This window comes from Odontesthes bonariensis, chromosome 1, assembly GCF_027942865.1.
Source record: "Odontesthes bonariensis isolate fOdoBon6 chromosome 1, fOdoBon6.hap1, whole genome shotgun sequence".
Classification (NCBI taxonomy): domain Eukaryota; kingdom Metazoa; phylum Chordata; class Actinopteri; order Atheriniformes; family Atherinopsidae; genus Odontesthes; species Odontesthes bonariensis.
The window spans coordinates 41,517,709-41,537,768 of NC_134506.1; the positions used below are offsets into that span (position 1 = coordinate 41,517,709).

General features: G+C 41.6%; 3 protein-coding genes across 3 annotated transcripts; 2 read left to right on the top strand and 1 right to left on the bottom strand.

Annotated features, from left to right (window-relative positions):
• Positions 1–26: 26 nt before the first annotated feature.
• hddc3 (HD domain containing 3) lies at positions 27–4,582 on the top strand. Its single transcript, XM_075466932.1, has 4 exons — positions 27–278; positions 2,218–2,273; positions 2,367–2,607; positions 3,682–4,582. Exons 1-4 carry the CDS (start codon positions 167–169, stop codon positions 3,810–3,812), a joined length of 540 nt encoding a protein of 179 aa, XP_075323047.1. The 5' UTR covers positions 27–166; the 3' UTR covers positions 3,813–4,582.
• A 231-nt stretch (positions 4,583–4,813) lies between these two features.
• Positions 4,814–14,254, top strand: mfap1 (microfibril associated protein 1). The gene is made up of 8 exons (XM_075466931.1): positions 4,814–5,000; positions 5,914–6,130; positions 6,220–6,370; positions 6,458–6,645; positions 9,463–9,732; positions 9,838–9,997; positions 12,551–12,640; positions 13,840–14,254. The coding sequence occupies exons 1-8, from the start codon at positions 4,919–4,921 to the stop codon at positions 14,017–14,019; spliced, it is 1,338 nt and encodes a 445-aa protein (XP_075323046.1). The 5' UTR covers positions 4,814–4,918; the 3' UTR covers positions 14,020–14,254.
• A 19-nt stretch (positions 14,255–14,273) lies between these two features.
• hypk (huntingtin interacting protein K) lies at positions 14,274–18,398 on the bottom strand. The gene is made up of 4 exons (XM_075466933.1): positions 18,201–18,398; positions 16,795–16,850; positions 16,619–16,670; positions 14,274–14,418 (listed from the first exon to the last, which is right to left on the bottom strand). The coding sequence occupies exons 1-4, from the start codon at positions 18,360–18,362 to the stop codon at positions 14,323–14,325; spliced, it is 366 nt and encodes a 121-aa protein (XP_075323048.1). The 5' UTR covers positions 18,363–18,398; the 3' UTR covers positions 14,274–14,322.
• Positions 18,399–20,060: the final 1,662 nt, after the last annotated feature.

Genomic DNA, 20,060 nt, shown 5'->3' on the forward strand with positions numbered 1-20,060 from the left:
ATGTGAGCTGCTGTTTCCCTCCGGACACAACAAGGAACGGACTAAAACACTTTCGATAGAGCGAGTCACAGAGCGAGTCCACAACTCAAACCATATGACGCTGCTCAGTTGAAACTACCAAAGTGGCGTAAAAAGATAAGGCACTGGACACGAAGTGGGTTTCAGAATGAATTCAGGAGCGACGTTGTTGTTAGAAACTGTGAATTTCGCTGCGGACAAACATCGTAACCAGCGACGGAAAGATCCAGAGGGAACGCCGTACATTAACCACCCCATTGGTGGGTTGGAAACCTGCCCGTGCTGGTAGAATAAAACCAGGTTTTACTATTCATTTTATCTATGGGACATTTATAATTCTGATTCTGAGACTGTGAGTCATAAATGTTGATATGTTGATTGACGAAATACGTCTTATTACAAATTTTGAAGTAGTAGCCTAAGTAGTAGTTTCTTAGTCAAAATTATTTTGAGATGGTATCTCTAAAATTCTGAGATACTGAGATATTTAGCGAAAAATATTTGAGACACTTGGCATAAATGTTTATTTTCAAGATTATAGGCTTAGTCTTAATTTTCGCACACTTCGTCAGATGTTTGAATTTTGAGCTACTTTGCAAAAATTTCAAATAATCAATGAAAATTTGAAGACACTAAGTCAGAATTTTGAGAAATTCCCTCAAAACGTTTTAGATACAAAGTTAAAATTGAATGTGAAAAAAACTTTCTTATGGGTTTGTTCTTAAATCACAGCTGTGGAAATGAACTTTTAACAGACTGGACATAAAACTTGTGTCTCATTTATAGTTGCTTCAAACTTCTATAATTGGATTTATCATTTGAAAGCTTTCACATATTGATATTATGCTGGCTTCAAAAATACTGCATTAGATTTGACCAGTGAGACTTATTCAGCGACACAGCATAACATTTAAGAGCTGTTCTTTAAAAGTTGTAACCAGATATTTAAGATTGCACCTTTGTAACATTTGTTCTCCGTAATGAGGCTTTAATTATTTCTTTATTATCGGTTTGGGAATCCTCTTCTCTCTGTTGGAATCTCAGTGATTTCTGTATTTTATCAACACAAACAGACCTGCGTACTTTAAAACGAACTGGTGAAGAAATTGTAAGAGTTCTAAGATGCTTTCAACTGAGTAAGGTGTCACAGAATTTTGAACATATTTGCAAGAGAAAATATGTTGAGTACGACTTTAAAGGGATGGTTCGCCTCTTTTGACATGAAGCTGTATGACATCCCATATTAGCAACGTCATTTATGAACATCTTCTTACCCCCTGCTGCGTCCTGTGAGCCGAGTTCCAGCCTCGTTTTGGTGTTGATGAAGGTAGTCCGGCTAGTTGGCTGGGGTTTAAAAAATAAAGCGTTTTGCTTCTCAAGACAATATGCGTTCAAAAGCAACTTTTCTCCAGGAAAAAGTCAGACCTCACAATCGCTTGGGACTATTTTCTCTCCCTTCGTATCACTGCCGCCTGCCGACAGCTGCGCCTGTTACGGTGTTTGCTGCTCGGTCTGCTCGGTCTACACAGCAGGCAGTGATACGAAGGGAGAGAAAATAGGGTCAAGCGATTGTGAGGTCTGACTTTTTCCTGGAGAACCATTTTGTGATGCAAATGTATTACTCTTTTGAACGCATATTGTTTTGAGAAGCAAGACGCTTTATTTTTTTAAACCCCAGCCAACTAGCCGGACTACTTTCATCAACACCAAAACGAGGCTGGAACTCTGCTCACAGGACGCAGCAGGGGGTAAGAAGATGTTCATAAATGATGTTGCTAATATGGGATGTCATACAGCTTCATGTCAAAAGAGGCGAACTATCCCTTTAAAGCATTCCATTCATATTTTTTTCGGGGTATGCTGATTGATAGTGATCCATGTGGCCTGAATGCTTTGGTGGAGGGTTTCACTGTTTACCTTTGAAGTGTAAATGCTTCTCTGTTTTCTCTGAGAGTGCCGTCAGTTTTCCAGTCCTCTGTGATTTGCAGCTGTCAGCCTACGCAGCAGGGCCATCGATTTAAAATCTCTGACTAACCTCCGTGTGTTCAGGGAAAGCTCAGGGCAGTTAGTAGTCCTTACGTCCTCATTGTTGCTGCTGTAAGGACCATGAGTTGTGTCATCTGCAGCTTTAGTGATGAAACAGTAAGAATCTCTTGCTGATTTTCCTCTCTGATATAGTTCTGTTCTTGTACTTTTAAGGAGTGGCGAGAATCCTCAGCCATGAAGGAGGAGTCACGGACATCGAGGTTTTGCAAGTACGTCGTTGTTATCGTACCTGGTCAGATGCACTCTGGGTAATGTGTCTCCTGTCTGTCTGCTGAGCCTGTGTGACGTTTCCGTCTCTGCAGGCCGCTCTGCTTCACGACACAGTGGAGGACACGGACACCACCCCCGCGGAGCTGGAAGCTAAATTCGGGCCGGTTGTTTCGCGCATCGTCCGGGAAGTGACGGATGACAAAAGTCTGCCGAAGCAGGAGAGGAAGCACCTGCAGGTGGAGCACGCGGCCCACTGCAGCCGGCAAGCCAAACTGGTGAAGCTGGCAGACAAGCTGTACAACCTGAGGGACCTGAACCGCTGCACACCCGTCGGTCAGCACTTCTCTGTTCTGTCGCCACTTAACCCTCCTGTTGTCCTGCGGGTCAAAAGTGACCCACTACCATGTTTAGCTGTAGAAAAAATACCTTAAACTATCTTTTTCCAACTTGAAATGTTATGACTTTTCCTAAAGGGACCCCATCATTAGAAAAAGTCATACTTTATTTTTGTTTATGTGTCCATGTGGGCTGTACACCACTAGGGTACAAAGATTGTCTTATGGGTCATTTTTGACCCGTGAATTATAAAAGCATTTAAACACCAGAAAAAAGTTCAAAGGCAACGCACACTCTCTCAAATTCAGAAGTAATTACTTCACATATATATAATAGCAATAATAAACCTTTATTATGTAAAAGAAAACTGAGAAAACAAGAAAACTGTTGGTCCAACTGACAGTTGGTGGTAAAAAAAAAAAAAAAGTGTAATCCTGAAAACTGGTGATTGTCTTTTTGTATTGTGTAACAAAAAATACATGATAAAAAATGTATTTAATTGAGTTGAATAGATAAATAACAGGTGGTTTCATCATACAAATTAGATTTTGGATTTAAAATTCAATTAAGTTGCTGTATTTTGGGGCTTTGGTAGGGCGGGTCATTTTTGACCCGTAGGACAAAGGGAGTAAACACAATGTTAAGACCGCACAAAGGTTAAGCTGCAGCCACGCCCAAGATCTTATCTGCTCAGTTATGTAGTTATTATGTAGTTATATAAGGATGTAGCACAGTTAGATAACTGATAGGAAACATGGTTTGTATTCACTTCTAAATCAGACAAAGTCGTGACAGTATGGCAAAAGAAAGAAGAATATGATGGGATTCTTGTGTAGATTTTTGCTTTTCTTTTCATTTCAGACAGTTTTACACAGTAAAGTGTAAACAAGATCCGTTACCATGACTACTTCATGGATTGCTGGCTTGTTTAATTTTTCATGAAACTGGGCCCTTCAAAGAAGTCAGATTCTTGTATTCCAGGAAAACTTCCAATGCTAGAACCAGTACTGATACCAGTAAAGTTCTTTTAATGAATTCAGTTCCCACAGTTTGTGTGTGTGTGCTTGGCAGGTTGGACAGCTGAGCGAGTCCAGGAGTACTTTCTGTGGGCCTGCGAGGTGGTGAAAGGCCTGAAAGGAACTAACCCGGCTCTGGAGGAGAAGCTGGACGAGCTGTTCAGACAGAGAGGAGTCCAGCTTTGACGGCAAAGTCGCAGCACACTGGAGAACAGACTGTTCCAATCCCAAATAAAAAACATTCTCAATTAAAGCAATAACGCATATTATTTCATACACATTTTTTGCTACACTTTGTCTATATTGTCGGTAAATTCTGTAAAATATGAATTCACAGATTGATGTACCTGCAGGTGACAAAATAAAGGAAGTTAGATGCAGACCTGGTGGTTTTGATTCCCATTATACCCATTAATCCATTCAGAAACCCCATTGATGTTTGCATTGGAGACCCCATTCCATCAGGATACAAATGTTTTGAGTAACCCTGCCCCAAACCATGCCAGCAAAGTAACATCCGTGGAATAATAGTCCTTCAGCTTAACAGTTTACTATTTATTGCATGATTCTGCCAGAAGGGTCCAACTGAATTCATGTTGTTGGTTTAGTGATTGCATGTTTGAGTTGTTATTGTCGGATAAAAGATGTAATGCTGATTCATTTTCTACTTGTAGCTTTTGTTTGACGAGATTGAACTTAATGAAAGTTATTATTGTCGGTGTTAAAAAGAGTTAAAAAGTTTCATGAGGTCAAAATGAGACCGTATTAGTGACCCGAGTTGTGTAGAAAATCTGATACAAGAACCACTAGAGGGCGGTATTCTACGAAGTATCCACATCCTTCTTCTCATTTTGTCACTTGTAGTTGGTGTTTATCCAGGAAATTAGCTTTGGTAATTAAACTGTAGTGAGTTATATTTATCATTCTCTGTGTTTATTTGCAGTTGGCAAACAATGAATAGGTGCATTACCGCCACCAAACTGGTGTGGAGTGTGGATCAGATTGTCGCTCAAAAAAAAAATTACTCTCCTGTTCATCAATTTGTCTTAAATAATAGAGTAAGGATGGAAAATGTTCACATCTGCGTTATAGTTATTAAAAAACAATCGCAAATTATTTCCTTTGAAATTCAAACTGCTTTCAAACAGGCGGAAACCGCTGCCGGAATAAATCCACTTCCTGTCCGTTCTCGCACTTCCGTTTAACTGGGCTGAAGTCGAGCGCATTTGGCTCGGTGAAATATCCCTTTTTGTGTAATTTTTGTCCAGCTCTGAATCGTTGACCAGGCAATCATGTCTAGTCACGAATCCATCAATATGAAGCTTCCACCGATCCAGTCCACGGCCGGTGCCGTGCCGATCCGGAACGAGAAAGGTGAGACTTGTTGGTTCGCCAGCTAGCTACGTTAGCATCGCTAAGCTAATAAACACACATTTTTATCTGAAATGCTGCCTGCAAAATATCAGCTTGCAGGTTGTATTGAAGTGAGGAAATGAGCACTAACGTTATTACCTTAGTAAGAGACCATTTTGACTTAAGAAATCATTAACTACATTTTAGAATTCAGATGTTGAGAGATTAAAAGGAAACTTTTGGTCATGAGGAAAATAAATGTATAAGCTCATTTATAAGCAGGTAATGCCTTTCTGGCACTCTAAATTTCAACCATAAGTCATATGTTGCATGCAGATCTAGAGAATAAGTATTAAAGCACTAGATTGAAGTTTGTGTACATCTTGAATTTCAACTGAGATGCGTCAGTGTGAGCTTTGGAAAAGGAAAATATTGGATTTTCAATCATGTAACGGGTAGTTCTTTTTGTTCCTGTTCTTTCAGTCATTGCCCAGAGCTGAATGTGACTTCAGATGTTTGTTTTGACCAATCAACTATTAAGCATGTACATAGTTTTCAGGTTAAACTTGCACATAACAGATTAAAAACATCAAATCATTACGTTTAAGAAGCTGAAACTGGAACAATTAATGTGATGAATTTGCTTTAAGTCTGCTAACAACATTTACCAAACCTGAATCTGTAGTTTCTTAATATGCTTGAACTTTTATTTAACAAAGGAAGTAATTGTCAGTGTGGTTGCAGATTTTACTTTGGAGCATAAAAGGAAAAATCAGTTAATAAAGATGTCTTATTTTCAGTCTTAACAGTGATGTGACGTAACGTAAAGAATTGATGCTTTTTTGGATCCGTTTGGTTGTTTATCCTGATCAAAGTGTCTTCTTTCAGGATGTAGTAGATCTAAGCTATCTTTCCCATCTTGTGCGTATGCCAGGTGAGCTCTCCATGGAGAAGGTGAAGGTGAAGAGGTATGTGTCGGGTAAACGTCCCGACTACGCTCCAATGGAGTCGTCGGATGAGGAGGAGGAGGAATTCAAGTTCGTGAAGACGGGAAAGGAGGCGGAGCCAGAGGTGGAGCTGGAGGAAGAGGACGTCTCTGACCCACGTCTCAAGCGTTTGCTGAACCGCGTCTCTGAGGACGTGGAAGAGAGGTATCACTCGGCTTTTTGAAGAAGCTGAAAAACTGAAGTGGCGGCGACGTTTAGCGGCGCTGAAATGCTTCCTTTCTCTTTGCGCACAGACTTGCGAGACACAGACAGATCGTGGAGCCTGAAGTCGTGGCTGAGAGCAGCGAAGACTCTGACGAAGGCACGTGGCACCCGGAGCGCGAGGAGAGCAGTGAGGAGGAGGAGGAGGAGGAGGAGGAAGAAGAGGAAGAAGTGGATGATGAGGTCGCTATAATGCAAACACTTCTCTGTTTTTTCTTTTTCTTTCGTTTCGCTGTGAACAAACTTTTAATCACGTCTGATTCCGCGCAGGAAATAGAGAGGAGGCGAGCGATGATGCGTCAGCGGGCGCAGGAAAGAAAAAACGAAGATATGGAGGTGATGGAGGTGGAGGAGGAGGGGAAGTCGGGGGCAGAGTCCGAGTCCGAGTCCGAATATGAAGAGTACACGGACAGCGAGGACGAAGCAGAGCCGAGACTCAAACCTGTTTTCATTCGCAAGTATGACCCGAAACCACCGAAAAGAAATTCCTTTAAAGCCATAAATGTGCTTCCAGCTTCCAGTCAGTCAGTGAGGTCACATGGCACCGAAAGGATCAGATTATTGGCTAAATTACAATAAGAATGAGTTGAGCAAGGGTAATTATCCTTGGATATATGGCGGTGAATGAATGGGATCAGAGGCACAAAGCGTGTCATACCCCGGTATGATAGGTGGCGCTGTACCCATTTCAACTGTTGCTAATAGAGCCACTTCCTGTTGACCTCTTCACCAACAACAACAACAACAACAAACTCAGGCATTGGAGAAAGATGGAGAACGCAGAGCAAGATGAAGCTACGTCCCTCTACATTTGGTCTGTGATGAGCTGCTTGTTGCACAAACTCGATGCCCAACGGAGCATTCTCCATCGCGTTGTTTGTTTCTTTCTGACGGCGACAGCAACAGGAATATCGTCTCCTTTGACTTCCGGGTCACGACCCCGGGAAAACATCTGGAGCATGCGCAGAACGCAAAGTCTAATTCACCACGTGCTTCAGCGTCTACAAGCAGGTTTAGTGTGACTTTCAACCCAGTTATCTCGGGGTCTTAATCCGATCCAATTTCTTGTCAGATCAAGGTGTCGACATGCACTTAATAACTCAATCTGATTGTAATTTAGCCAATAATCCGATCCTTTCAGGGCCATGTGACCCCACTGAGTGAGTGAAACGCGCTCAGCAGTCTGTGTCAGGTGTTCTGCTTCACATCTTCATGTAAATGTCCAGAAATCATCATTACAGCCTTTCGTTATGATGGAGAGAGTAGAGCAAGTTATGTCTTAGAGCAACTAGTTCAGAAGAGCCGGCATGGGGAACCAATGCAGAGCTCCAAAGTGAAGCAGGGAGGCTTGGGTTCTGATGGCTGGTTCCACTTTAGGTCCAGTTTGGGAAGCTTTGAGACGAAGGACTCGTCTGAAATATTTAAGCTTGAGAAGATCTCTGAGCTGTGTGTTTGTTTAGTGAAGCAGAGTGGAGACATGCTGCAGCTCATCTTCTGCTGCATCCAGTTACCTTAAAATAAGTTTAATTTCATGTTCATCATTCAGAGAAGACATGGAAGACAAAGTAGATGTGGCATGAACTGCCTCTGAGGCTTAAATGGAGGTAGAGCAGTGGTCAAGTCCCGTTTCTATCATCTTAGGCTGCTGGCAAAGATTAAGCAAATTCTTTTAAGACAAGATTTTTTAATTCATGCCTTCATCACAACTGGGCTGGATTACTGTAACGCTCTTTACTTTAGAGTTAGCCGGATGCATACTAGGTTCTCTGAAATGTTGGGTATGCATTATGAGGTTACTACTCATACTCAAACTACCCAAGATGCAACGTAACGTGACGTCGCCGATAGTCATTTCCTGTCAAAACGGCAGTTTCAAGCTAGCTACAACGAGGGTAGGTTCACTTCCTGTTTTCAAAACAAAAGCACCAATTGTATCGTAATGCTTTCCCTATGATAAAAGGCAACGGGTATTTTATTTTGTGAAAATAACCGGAAGTGCGTTGCTCACTGCGGCTGGCTTTAGTAGCGCCGAATTCGTGGGAACAAAATTGTAAACAGCCGGTATTTTGTCAGGTTTTCAACACGTTGGGGATCTAAACGACTACTTTCTCGCCTGAAAATGTTTCAAATGTTGCTAAAGTTTACAGAGTTTAGAGCTTAAAGGATAAGACCGTTTTTTTGACATCGGGCCCTTGATTTCACATTATAACATGATGTTCTACTCACCCCTGCTTGTTGTTGGTCATTTGGAGCTGTTCCGAAGATATTCGAGAGGCGTCTGGCTGCTCTCTTGAGATATTCGGCCATGAAACGGTTTCCTATGGGCAAGTTCATACAGGCACAAACTATGCTGTTTATAATTTATTAATTACTCTACACTAGCACTGATAACGTGGAGGTGCGTCGCTTACTTAAAAAAATCCGGGTTACTAATTTTGAATTTTAGCCGAATGAATAAATAGGCAGCAGGTCTGTGGGCTGTCTGTGGCAGTAGCACGACAAGGACGTCAGTAACACCCACTTTACGACAAAAAAATCAAAATGACAATAACCCGGATTTTTTTAAGTAAGCGACGCACCTCCACGTTATCAGTGCTAGTGTAGAGTAATTAATAAATTACAAACAGCATAGTTTGTGCCTCTATAAGCTTGCCCATAGGAAACCGTTTCATGGCCGAATATCTCAAGAGAGCAGCCAGACGCCTCTCGAATATCTTCGGAACAGCTCCAAATGACCAACAACACGCAGGGGTGAGTAGAACATCATGCTATAATGTGAAATCAAGGGCCCAATGTCAAAAAATCGGTCTTATCCTTTAAGTGAAATCAGCTTCAGGCCGGCTGATTTCGGCTCGGGCAGGAGCGAAATGCATTGTGGGTAAACGCTCTGCATACTGTCTGATCGTTGAGTATGCAGAATGGAAGTATGTAGAATGCGGTTTCGAACACAGGCGGAGCTTTTAGTGTTGCCGCTCCCAAACTATGGAACGATCTGCCGTTACATATCAGAACTGCCCCTTTATCGTCCACTTTTAAAACTCATCTTAAGACACATTTTTATTCTTTGGCTTTTAACACATGTTGAGACTTTTGCTCTTACTTCTGTTAATCGTGTTTTATTGTTTCTGTTTGTCTTTTTCCATATTTTGCATGTTTATTGATTTCCGTCTGTACAGCACTTTGTCGCAGCTGCTGTTGTTTTAAAGTGTTTTATAAATAAAGAAGTAGTAAAAAGCTGCTGGAGTGCGTGTGTGATGCTGGTGTTTGTGCTGCAGAAAGGACAGGGTCACGGTGGCAGAGCGGGAAGCCGAGGAGCTGCGGCAGAGAGAGCTGGAGGCCGAGGCCAAGAAGCAGGTGGAGGAGCGGCGGCGCTACACCCTCAAGATTGTGGAGGAGGAGGCCAAGAAGGAGTACGAGGAGAACCGGCGCACTCTGGCTGCCCTGGACGCCCTGGACACCGACGGAGAGAACGAGGAGGAAGAATACGAAGCCTGGAAGGTCAGAGAGCTGAAGCGGATCAAGAGGGACCGAGAAGCCCGAGAAGTGTGAGTATCTAAACCGATTAAAATCCCCGGTGACGGGAAGTGGTGATGTTTTTGTGCCTTTATGAAAACGCACTGAGGATGATAACGTGCCCCGCCCCCCTGCAGCATGGAGAAGGAGAAGTCCGAGATTGAAAGATTCCACAGCTTGACGGAGGAGGAGCGCCGGGCCGAGCTGCGCAACAGCAACAAGCAGATCACCAACAAAGCCTCAAAGGGCAAATACAAGTTCCTGCAGAAGTACTACCACAGAGGAGCCTTCTTCATGGTGAGTGCAGCTTTTTCTCTTATCGCTGTGGGTCTGTCCGCCCCCGGTTGCCTCCGCTCAGCCCCCGGCTGCCTCTGCTCAGCCCCCGGCTGCCTCGGCTCAGCCCCCGGCTACCTCCGCGCAGCCCCCGGCTGCCTCCGCTCAGCCCCCGGCTGCCTCCGCTCAGCCCCCGGCTGCCTCCGCTCAGCCCCCGGCTTCTCTCTCTCTCAGCCCCCGGCAGCCCCCGGCTTCTCTCTCTCTCTCTCTCTCTCTCTCTCTCTCTCTCTCTCTCTCTCTCTCTCTCTCTCTCTCTCTCTCTCTCTCTCTCTCTCTCTCTCTCTCTCTCTCTCTCTCTCTCTCTCTCTCTCTCTCTCTCTCTCTCTCTCTCTCTCTCTCTCTCTCGTCCTTAAGAGTAACGATGAGTGAACCCTCATGTCAGTCACATGGTGTGTGGGGAGGCGGGACTACTGGCGTAGCCCACCACAGAGTGCAGCTAAAGAGCCACGTGAGAAGTATACCGGTCGGCACCAGGCAGAGAGAAAGCTAGCTGCGAGTTCGAGTCGGCTACGCCTAATAAAGACAAAAAAGTCGGGGTGTGCTAAAGAGATGCTGACCTTTAGCATCGTGGAAAAGCCGGCATTATTAGACCATTATCATTGTATTAGATGAAAATTATCTCAGAACAACAATATTATCACAATAATTTCTGAGACAATTTATCGTCCAGCAAAATTTGTTATGGAGACAGGCCGACTTGTGTTTACTCGTTAGGTTTATCCTCCGTTATTCTGTTTTTGTCACATTTTAAATGCGCTTCCATCTTCATCAGGATGCAACATCAAGATGTTTGAGTCCAACCAGAACCGAGCTTTTAAAATCCGTGCAGACATGTTGGGTGTGTAAAAGCGACCTGGGCGCTCCACACATGCTGCTCAGCTCCTTTCTTTGTGCAGCTAATTGTAACAAAGCTGCTCCCAGAGACGGTCGCCTTCTGCTCGAATGAAATCCTGATTTTTATAACCTCACCTGACAAATTCACCATCTTAACGGCTTAAAGACGTCTGTGCAGCGAGTTCAGCTGTATTTACACCTGCCATGCTCTCCCACAGAGGTGGTTTGAAGCAGCAGAATCATCTTTCTCTCACACAATCGGACAAACTTCAGTTAATATGCAGTGAATTTGAACACATTTACCATGAAAGGCACCCCTTAAAGCATGTGAGCCCACCGTAAATAACGAGCCACGTAAGAATACGTCGGTATTTCTGAGCGTTTGGGCAGCAATTTGTTCTCCTGGCTGAGAGAATTACTCATTTTTCTAAAAGTCGTCAGAACAACGGTCCCACAATAAAGCCTCAAGCATGGTTGCCGCGTCAGCTAGCTACACATTTCCAGAATAAAAACACAGACTTTGCTGAAACGTATCCGGATTGGATTTGCTGCAGGTGGATAATTTAAGTTTGAGATAATTTCGTCTTCATTTTAGATGTCAAAGGGGTTTTGTGGCTCCTTGAGTGTTTAAAGGCTCTAGCATGGTCGCCGCGTCAGCTAGCGCGAGCGGCGTTGATGACGTCATGACGTAGTTGCAATCTTCTCCGTCACAGAGGTGGCGCTGCTACGTGAAGGTTACCGCTACTCTACAACCACGAAAGTGGAGAAGAAAACGATGAAGAGCAGGAACTCTGTCATCAATGATGCTGCTGCAGTATCTGGGAGATGAAATGCTTCGTGTGTTTCACGAAGTTCGTGAGCCAAGACGATTCAGCCAATAGAGGTGAAGGCCTGAAGCCCCCGGCATCACCACTGGGAGTCCATAAGACATTGAGCCATGAGATGTTCAGTTTGAAGCCCTTAAAACACCTGCAATTTTAATTTAGATTTTCTTTTTATTTCATTTATCTTGAGATGTTTTAAGTTTAAATTTCAGGCCAGTGAGGCACTTTAAGCGCCAACTCTTTTTCAGTAAGTTTCATTAAGTAGTTAGTAAGTTATGTTCAGTTAGTTTGTAGAATTGTGCTTCAAATAAAGAACTTTGTTTTGACCAGATTGCTCGTTAATCATTTACAAGTCAATATTGCCTATATGGACACCGATTTTAAATAAATAAATAAAGTGAACCTGTAAAACTGCTGTGTTAAATGCAATGCGGTTGAAAATTTGGGTTTACCTAACTTTTGTTCTGGTGCACCTAAGGAAAAACGTTGTGCGCACCAGTGCAACTATTTTAAAAAGTTAGTCTAGAGCCCTGATTCTTACAGAACTCTCCCTCTTTCCCCAAAGTTCTGCCAATCTCTGTCCACCAGTTTTGGGAGTTTACGTTGGTCCCTGTGCTGTTTCACTGCAGTGTCGTACAAACGCACCTCCTGACTGAGCCGGTCTCACATCGGTCCATCCGGTTCGTCGTTCTCGGCACAGCCGAGTTACAAAAATCGACCGGTGCACGACAACGCGCTGCGCCGTCTTTTCAAAGCAAAGCGCCAGGCCTGAAACGCCATTCTGACGTCACGGGCCGGCTGGAAATCCAGCTTAAGAAGTGATTGGTGTGTAGTTTTAAACGTGTGATCTGTGTTGCAGAATGAAGAGGAGGACGTTTACAAGAGAGACTTCAGCGCTCCGACGTTGGAGGATCACTTCAACAAAACCATCTTACCCAAAGTCATGCAGGTGAGCCGCTTCCAGCCACGTTTCATGTTTGTTGTGAGCTGGACTCTGAGAATTTTACCGTAAACCCGTCAAAGCTCGATGTGATGTTCAGGTGATTAAACCGTCTGCAGCTCTGCTGTGAAACTGTTTCTGTAGTTGTTTGGTCTCTGGGTGGAAGACAGTTTAAAGTTATCCAGAACTCTGGGAAGGTTGAAGACTTACAGACTTCCTTGTTGGTAGACATTTGAATAACCTGATTTAAAACAACTTAATTTCTGAAAAGGGACATTTTTGTCGACCTAAACGCATATGTTAATATTTTTTTCCGCTTATCTTTTATTCCACTTCAGTTCTGATCATAACTACCAAGTTTTCAATTATTTTCAAAAATGTAACCCTTTAAATACTGGTTTATGATGTAAACGCCAAATTTCTGTAAAAAAAAAAACCACCAAGACTGCTATATTTTCAATATATACAATGCAAAGTGGAATTGTTGAGCGGGGATAATTATGGTCTGAGATATGTCAATGATCAGCTACAACATTGACTTTTAGGGATTTAAAAATTTTTTGCTATGTCTGATATAAAAAATTTCTGAAAAGACATTTTTTTCCCTTTTAAAACGACCTAAAAACATATATTAGTATTTTTTTCCACTTTTTTTCATAAATCTTTTATTCCACTTCAGTTCTAATCATAACTACCAAGTTTTCAATTATTTAAAAAAAAAATTTACCCTTTAGCTGCCAATTTGAACTTTTTAGCCCAAATTTTAAGCCTTTAGGTGCCGGTATTTTCAAAATATGGAATGCAAAGTGGAATTATTGAGTAGGGATAATTATGGTCTGGGATATGTCAATGATTAGCAACAACATTGATTTTTAGGGATTTTGAATTTTTCTGTTGACTGATTTTTAAAAAAAAAAATAAAAAATTTGTACACAATGAAATATTGCATTGTATATGATGTGTGTTTGAAATTCAAATGCACAACTGGACCAAATATGATGAGTATTACCATTTCCTGTGTGAAATTAGAGGAGAAAGTACATCCCAAGTGGAGAAAAATGTCCCCCATCAGGGATTAGGGTGAAACCACGTTTAGAAAAGCAGATCCACACTCGAGTGTTTTCTGTCGGGACGGAGCTTCCTGATTCTGGATGCCTTCTGTTCTGTTGGGGTGAAATTCATCTGACGTGGTTCGTTTTCCTCCCAAGGTGAAAAACTTTGGCCGGTCCGGACGCACAAAGTACACCCACTTGGTGGACCAGGACACCACGTCGTTCGACTCGGCCTGGGCCCAGGAGAGCGCTCAGAACAGCAAGTTCTTCAAGCAGAAGGCGGCCGGCGTGAGGGACGTGTTCGACCGGCCCACCGTCAACAAGAGGAAGACTTGAGATGCTCATCGGGGAGAGTCAGAGACTGAGCCGCATCCAGGGAAGCCCACAGACTGATTCAGCTGGATGGGAGACGTTAACCGAAGAAAATAAAAAAGATTTTAGCTGAAAGCAGCGATTTGTTTTGTAAATAATCGGCTTGTAGTTTGTAGATGTTCTGCTTAATTTCTGTAACTTTGTTTTAATTAAAGTTATTCTCATCCTTTTTACAAACAAACACAGGAGAAAAATTGAAGCATTGACTTTTATTTAAAAAAAAAAAAAACTTGGGTAGATTTCCCCCAACAGTGTGAGAAAGTTTGCTCAGTTAGTCAGAGTCACCAGAGCCTCCACCACGTTCCCCATGTGTTCCCGAAGGCTGCGCTCTGCCACCGACCTCGAAATCTCCATCTCAGACATCTGCACAGCCACAAAAATCGGATTAATGTCCACATATAAAAAGGTTCAAGAATCAAATTAGGGCTAAAAGCGAGAGATTAAACAAAGAACAACGGGCAAAGCGATTCTGAAAAGGAACTAACGCGACTTTTTGAACTTTAAACAGATGAAAACAAAAATCTCTTTTTGTTCATCACAACAAAATGTGTGATGTACTTAGATGTGGAGCTGTTTTTCATCCCCAAAGAGCAGAGAAGTTGGTGCTTCAGCCGACACTAACGATGCTCTTTAAATACGACATATTGTATATAAATATATTAGGTCTGGGCAACGATTAAAGTGAAAGTGCCATAACATTTGCTGTGCAAACACACTTTTAACATCAGCATCTTTCTGTAGTTTTTATGTAGAAGCCTCGCTCCACTGTCTGTTTCCTTGAATAACTTGCTGCTATCAGTTGTGTGTTTTGCCTTTAAGTGATATTTTAGACTGGAACTACTACGCTGAGAAGACAATTCAACTTGGCTATAAATGCAGGAGTTTTTTTTAAATTTATTTTGAAATACGTGCTTTTATGTTGAAACAAGTAAAACAGGAAGTAGTGCCGGTTAGCTCCGTTAGCTTCACACAGAGACCGAGGAGCACCTGTAACGGTGATGTTACCTGCTAGTTTATCTTTATTGTATTACTCCATGCTTCGTGGTGTTTGCTGTAACTGTGTGAATGTGATGCATTCAACAGACTTTTACAATAATAAAACCTGCGTTAATGCGCGATAAAATATTTATCGGCTTTAAATAATTAACAAGTTAACACGATAATAACGAGTTTAATATGCAGCAAGTTGTCAATACTGGAGGTTACACGAGTCAATTATATTAAAGATAACTAGCATTTAAACAGGAATAAAGTGCAGAACTCAGTGTGTGTTCTAAAATCTGTCCGACATGAAGTGGAGACTCAAACTCAGCCCGTACCACAGAGCCTGCGTTAATAAAGGAGCTGAAAATATTTTCTTTTTCCTGACATTAGCTGAAATAAAAGGTATGTAATGGACACGTGAGGCTGCTCTGGTGTTGGAGGACCTCGCTGATCAAGTCCAACTATTTCTTTATCACCTCTTCCAGGATGCCACAGAGCTGCTGGAGTCCAAAACTGGTTCCTTATTCATTAGTTTCTGTTCTGTGACTACAGACAAATAAAACCCATTTCCTTCTACTCATTCCCCCAGTTTATGTCTCAGTATTTAAAGGAACGGCACGCCCCAGTTCAGCTCAAGCGATGCCTTTCGGCTGAGGTTAAACATCCGTAAGGGATCAACCTTTTAATAGGATACACTGTTGCCATGGTTACACCACACAGTGTACAGTACAGTGCCTGAGTTTTCAGATGATTGTTGTATTAATGTTCCTGTAGGTTGAGATCCTTCAACAAACTGAACCCACATTTCACTTTAGTTTCGATGTTCGGTGCTCCATGAAATCCAAATATTTTAGTCTGGTTCTGCCTTCTGGAACGTCTCGTCATCTTTGTCGCAGATCGTTTTTAAATCTTAACAATTGAGGGAGCGACTGCATAAATTCACAGCTGAAGATGGGAGGAGACACCAGGCTCACGTGCATTCTCATTCAATAAATGCATGTGATTCCAAGGAAAAATCATTTCCTGTTTTAAGCATCCAACCCCAGATCTCCCTAAAATATATTTTAAAAAATGACCGTTAAGATGCTTTGTTTACAAAGTCTGTTTGTTTCTGAAACAGAGAAATCTCTGCAGAGACATTTTAAAGGGACACAGAAATCATGGGGTGGTCCGTGGCATAGTGGGTTGAGTGTACAAGAGGCTATAGTCCTCACTGCAGCTGGCCCCAGTTCGAGTCCCACATCGGACAGCCCTTTGCTGCATGTCGTTCCCCCTCTCTCTGCCCCCTGCTTCCGGTCTCTCTGAACTTTCCTATCCATTAAAAGGCACAAAACCCCCCCAAAAAAGAATAATAATAAAAAAAAAAAAGAATACAGAAGACCAGGGTCTGTTCAAACGGATTAATGCCCGTTGTTACGGAACAGGATGGTCTAAAGTGGGTTAAACTCTGGATGTTTTCGGTCATGGACTGCAGAAAAAACACGCGTGTGGGTTTTATGTTACCCGAACTGATAAAGAGGACATAATGATCCCCAACTGACATTTAACAAGAAAGACAGAAAAAAAAGCAACAACTTACAATTAGCTCGACGTCCTCCTTCTTGATGGTGACTTTGGCCAACTCTTTTTCTCTGAAAGCACAAACAACAGCAGCCCATGTCGTGTGTGCATTTCAAGTTCTGTCAGGGAAGCACGACCCTGAACATGTGGAGAAAAAGGCTGTTCAATTCAGAGCCAACAGCTCACTGAACTCACCTCTCTTGTTTGGCTTTCTGTTCTCTTGACCTTCTGTCTCCAATCACTGACATGGCCTGAAGGAAGAAACACTTCATGTTATTCTCACACAAACGTCTAATAATTATCAAACATCCGTTGACTTTAAAGCTCCTAATTGATCGTTTTTGTTATATTAATCAGAGTCATGATACATAAATCTGTCACCTGCATATTTGAGACAAGAAACTCCCATTTCTTTTCTTCATGAGCTCGGTTTTACAGGTGAAAATACCATTTATTTCCTGTTACAATAACAGACAAACATACAACTATGCCATGTAATGCAGCTAAAGTGGTGTACACTGAATTGGGAGATCATTTTAAAAACTCAATCAGAAATGCTGATCCGTTTGATCCAGGCTGCAAATTAAAAACAAAATGAACTGCTGTGGTGATTCAGTGAAAAACACCAAAGAGAAAGAATTAAAAAGCTCTGACTTGAATATAAAGCAAACTTTTCAGTTCTTTTATAATTATACAGCATTCATTTTCAAATTCACAGACTTCTGCAGACATGAGGAATTAGTTGAGGGTAGAAGAAGTTATTATCTGACTAAATCTGGACTCAATCACTCCGTTTTTTCATCTGCTTAAAAAAATAATAATAATAAACTAAAGAAAAATGAATAAATCATAAAACAACATTATGGCAAATTTTTAGGTAACATTTTTTTTTTTTTTAATAAAATAATTAGTTTTTTTTTTTGTTTTCCAGTGGCCTGAATGTCAGTGTCCACCTGTGCATTTACTGCAGAGGTAATGATATCTCCCCTGTTGATTTATATTAATACCACTCTAGTCCAATCATCCACAGTCCATGACTGCTTCTTTCTGTACAGAAATAAAATGAGTTTATTGGTTACAAAAAAGCCGTTTCTGAGGGCAGTTTTCGTGTGTCCCATCTAAAAACCTTAAATTGGTAGAAAACAGCAAACAGTTCACAAGCCTAAAAATACTTTTCGTGTAGATCTCCCCTCGTCCATAACTAACAGTGGTGGTACTGATCGTTTTCTATATATATTTATAGTTCATAGCTGTTTGATGCCTAGTTAATTTCACCATGCTTCCTTCCACCATTCTTGTGCTGATGAAGTTTAAAGCTTCTTTAACATTTGTTTTGCTAAAGTAACAAAGTACATGGATTTAGCTAGCAAGCTGCGATTCAGTTAGCCGGAAAGTGGACTGTACTGTCAGATAATAGAACCACAAATAAACTTTGTTTTTTTAAAAGATGAAAACAGCTCAACTGTGAAAAAGGAACTAGGCCAACAAACTTAAAGCAAACTAAACATATGATGTGGTTTTGTAGCAGTCATGATGCACAGACAGTGAAGGCAGTGGCGGCCGCATGCTGCTGTTGGCTGACGTTAGCCCGCAGCTCTCACCGTTTCTAAATCCGAGCTGGAGATTTCTTTCTCCTCAGCGTAGTCCGTGACTCTCTCCAAATCAGCGGCCCCGCTGTCATGTTTCCGAGGCTTTTCTACCGGCTTTCCAGTGCAATTTTCCTCGGCTTCGAGGTCCAAATCGACGTCTCCCTCCGCTGCCATGTTAGCTTACAGTGAGACCGGAACAAAAAGAACGGTTCCACCAAGCATCGGAGTGAATACACGGGCGTACCGGAAGCAAAATTTAAAGGGAAATAAAATCGATGCATATTTATTTTTGTTTGCTTGTTTTTTGGCGCTAAACTACATAGGATTAAACATGGCCATGTGGTGTAACTATTAGGTTACACCACGGACTTTATGTTAATAAATTAATTAATTATATTACGAATAACAGACAATATTATGGGCTGTTATAACACTCAAGATAAAATATTAGACAATAACAAGCAAGCAAACAAAACATAGAAGTCAGTCTAACCAAACTTCCCTGACCAATATTCATGATACATTTTTTTAATTCAATTTAATTTTGTTCAATCAATTTTATTCTATTTAATTTATAAATTAACATCACTACCGTCTAACAAGAAAAAGAACAGACCCGAATAAAACATACTTTCTCTTTGTGAAACTTGTCATACACCATATCAACTGGAAAGCATTGCATCTCAGCAGGTAATCCACCCTCATGTATCCTTTACCACTTTCACAGCAGGTACAGTGAATTTGAGTGCTCTGAAAGCCAATTTATTAGGGTGTTATCTTACAGAAGCCAAGAGAAGCCATGCTTGAAGCATTTCTTTAATATCGCCACCCTTAAAATAATGGCCAAAGTCACTGATATGTAGGTTTGTATCTCAAAATAACAGAATATTATTCACATGATCTTAAGATAACAGCATCAAAATAAATAATATGCATGTAAGGACCCTCTCAGCTTCCATAGTGATCCACAGACTTGAAGAAAATAAAAATCTGTTCTTTTTATATATTTTTTTGAGTGATGGTTAGAAAAATACAGTAGCTGGACTATGTGACCCTCTAACTGTCCGGATGACTTAATCCCTCTGTGCTCCACCTCACTCTATTCTTGTCTGTTTTAAGAGGTTTATTTGTACGTCAACCTCAGATTTCCTGTCTCCGGACTTTTTTAGGTCTTTAGTGAACTTGAGCTTTATCTTCTCTCCCACCATAATAAGATTAAAGGAAAGGGAAACCTGCTCAAGCTGTCAGCCGAGAGCGAGACTGAAAACCACACCAGTGCTCTTTGCTCTTTGCTCTTCCAAGAGATGTGTGTGGTTCTGATGAGTCGGAGGAATGGCACCAGATCTGGAGAGAAGTCACTGCCATCATACAAACCCCTTCATCCTGCTGTATGACTGAATGCTGTTTGCCTGTTTGGATCTTGCAGCACTCTCAGACTCGGGGACATTATGGCAGGAAACTGTTGTGGAGCTCAGGTGAGGCAGATATTTGCTCAGATTTTGCTCAGTGTTTAGAGAGTATCCTTCTATTGCTGTGGTTCTAATATTCACATTAGAATACAAATTAATAAAGGAGGAAAAAATCAAATCTGTTCACTTGTTAGCCAACTAAAAGGGAAATAAGCCTGTTGAACAAATGTGCCAAACATTTAATTGGAGTGACAAATTAAAGGAAAAACCAGAGAAAAAAGGAGTAAAGGAACTTTCTTTTATATGCATTTAATTTTAATATAGCTTTTAATTATTTAGTATCACTGACCATTGATTGAACAGACCTCATCATGTCTCTGATGCGGCACTGAACACCCATATGTTACACAATCAATGCCTATTTTAAGGTTGGGACTATCTGCAAGTATAAAAATGCTCTGGG

Excerpts from the sequence above, each read along its gene's own strand:
- hddc3 (XM_075466932.1), top strand. The coding sequence starts at position 167 with ATGAATTCAGGAGCGACGTTGTTGTTAGAAACTGTGAATTTCGCTGCG. Across the intron at positions 2,274-2,366 it reads CGGACATCGAGGTTTTGCAA|GCCGCTCTGCTTCACGACAC; the intron begins GTACGTCGTTGT and ends CCGTCTCTGCAG. Across the intron at positions 2,608-3,681 it reads GAACCGCTGCACACCCGTCG|GTTGGACAGCTGAGCGAGTC; the intron begins GTCAGCACTTCT and ends TGTGCTTGGCAG.
- mfap1 (XM_075466931.1), top strand. The coding sequence starts at position 4,919 with ATGTCTAGTCACGAATCCATCAATATGAAGCTTCCACCGATCCAGTCC. Across the intron at positions 6,371-6,457 it reads AGGAAGAAGTGGATGATGAG|GAAATAGAGAGGAGGCGAGC; the intron begins GTCGCTATAATG and ends GATTCCGCGCAG. Across the intron at positions 9,733-9,837 it reads GACCGAGAAGCCCGAGAAGT|CATGGAGAAGGAGAAGTCCG; the intron begins GTGAGTATCTAA and ends GCCCCCCTGCAG.
- hypk (XM_075466933.1), bottom strand. The coding sequence starts at position 18,362 with ATGGCAGCGGAGGGAGACGTCGATTTGGACCTCGAAGCCGAGGAAAAT. Across the intron at positions 16,671-16,794 it reads CAGAAAGCCAAACAAGAGAG|AGAAAAAGAGTTGGCCAAAG; the intron begins GTGAGTTCAGTG and ends TTGTGCTTTCAG. Across the intron at positions 14,419-16,618 it reads AGGAGGACGTCGAGCTAATT|ATGTCTGAGATGGAGATTTC; the intron begins GTAAGTTGTTGC and ends GTGGCTGTGCAG.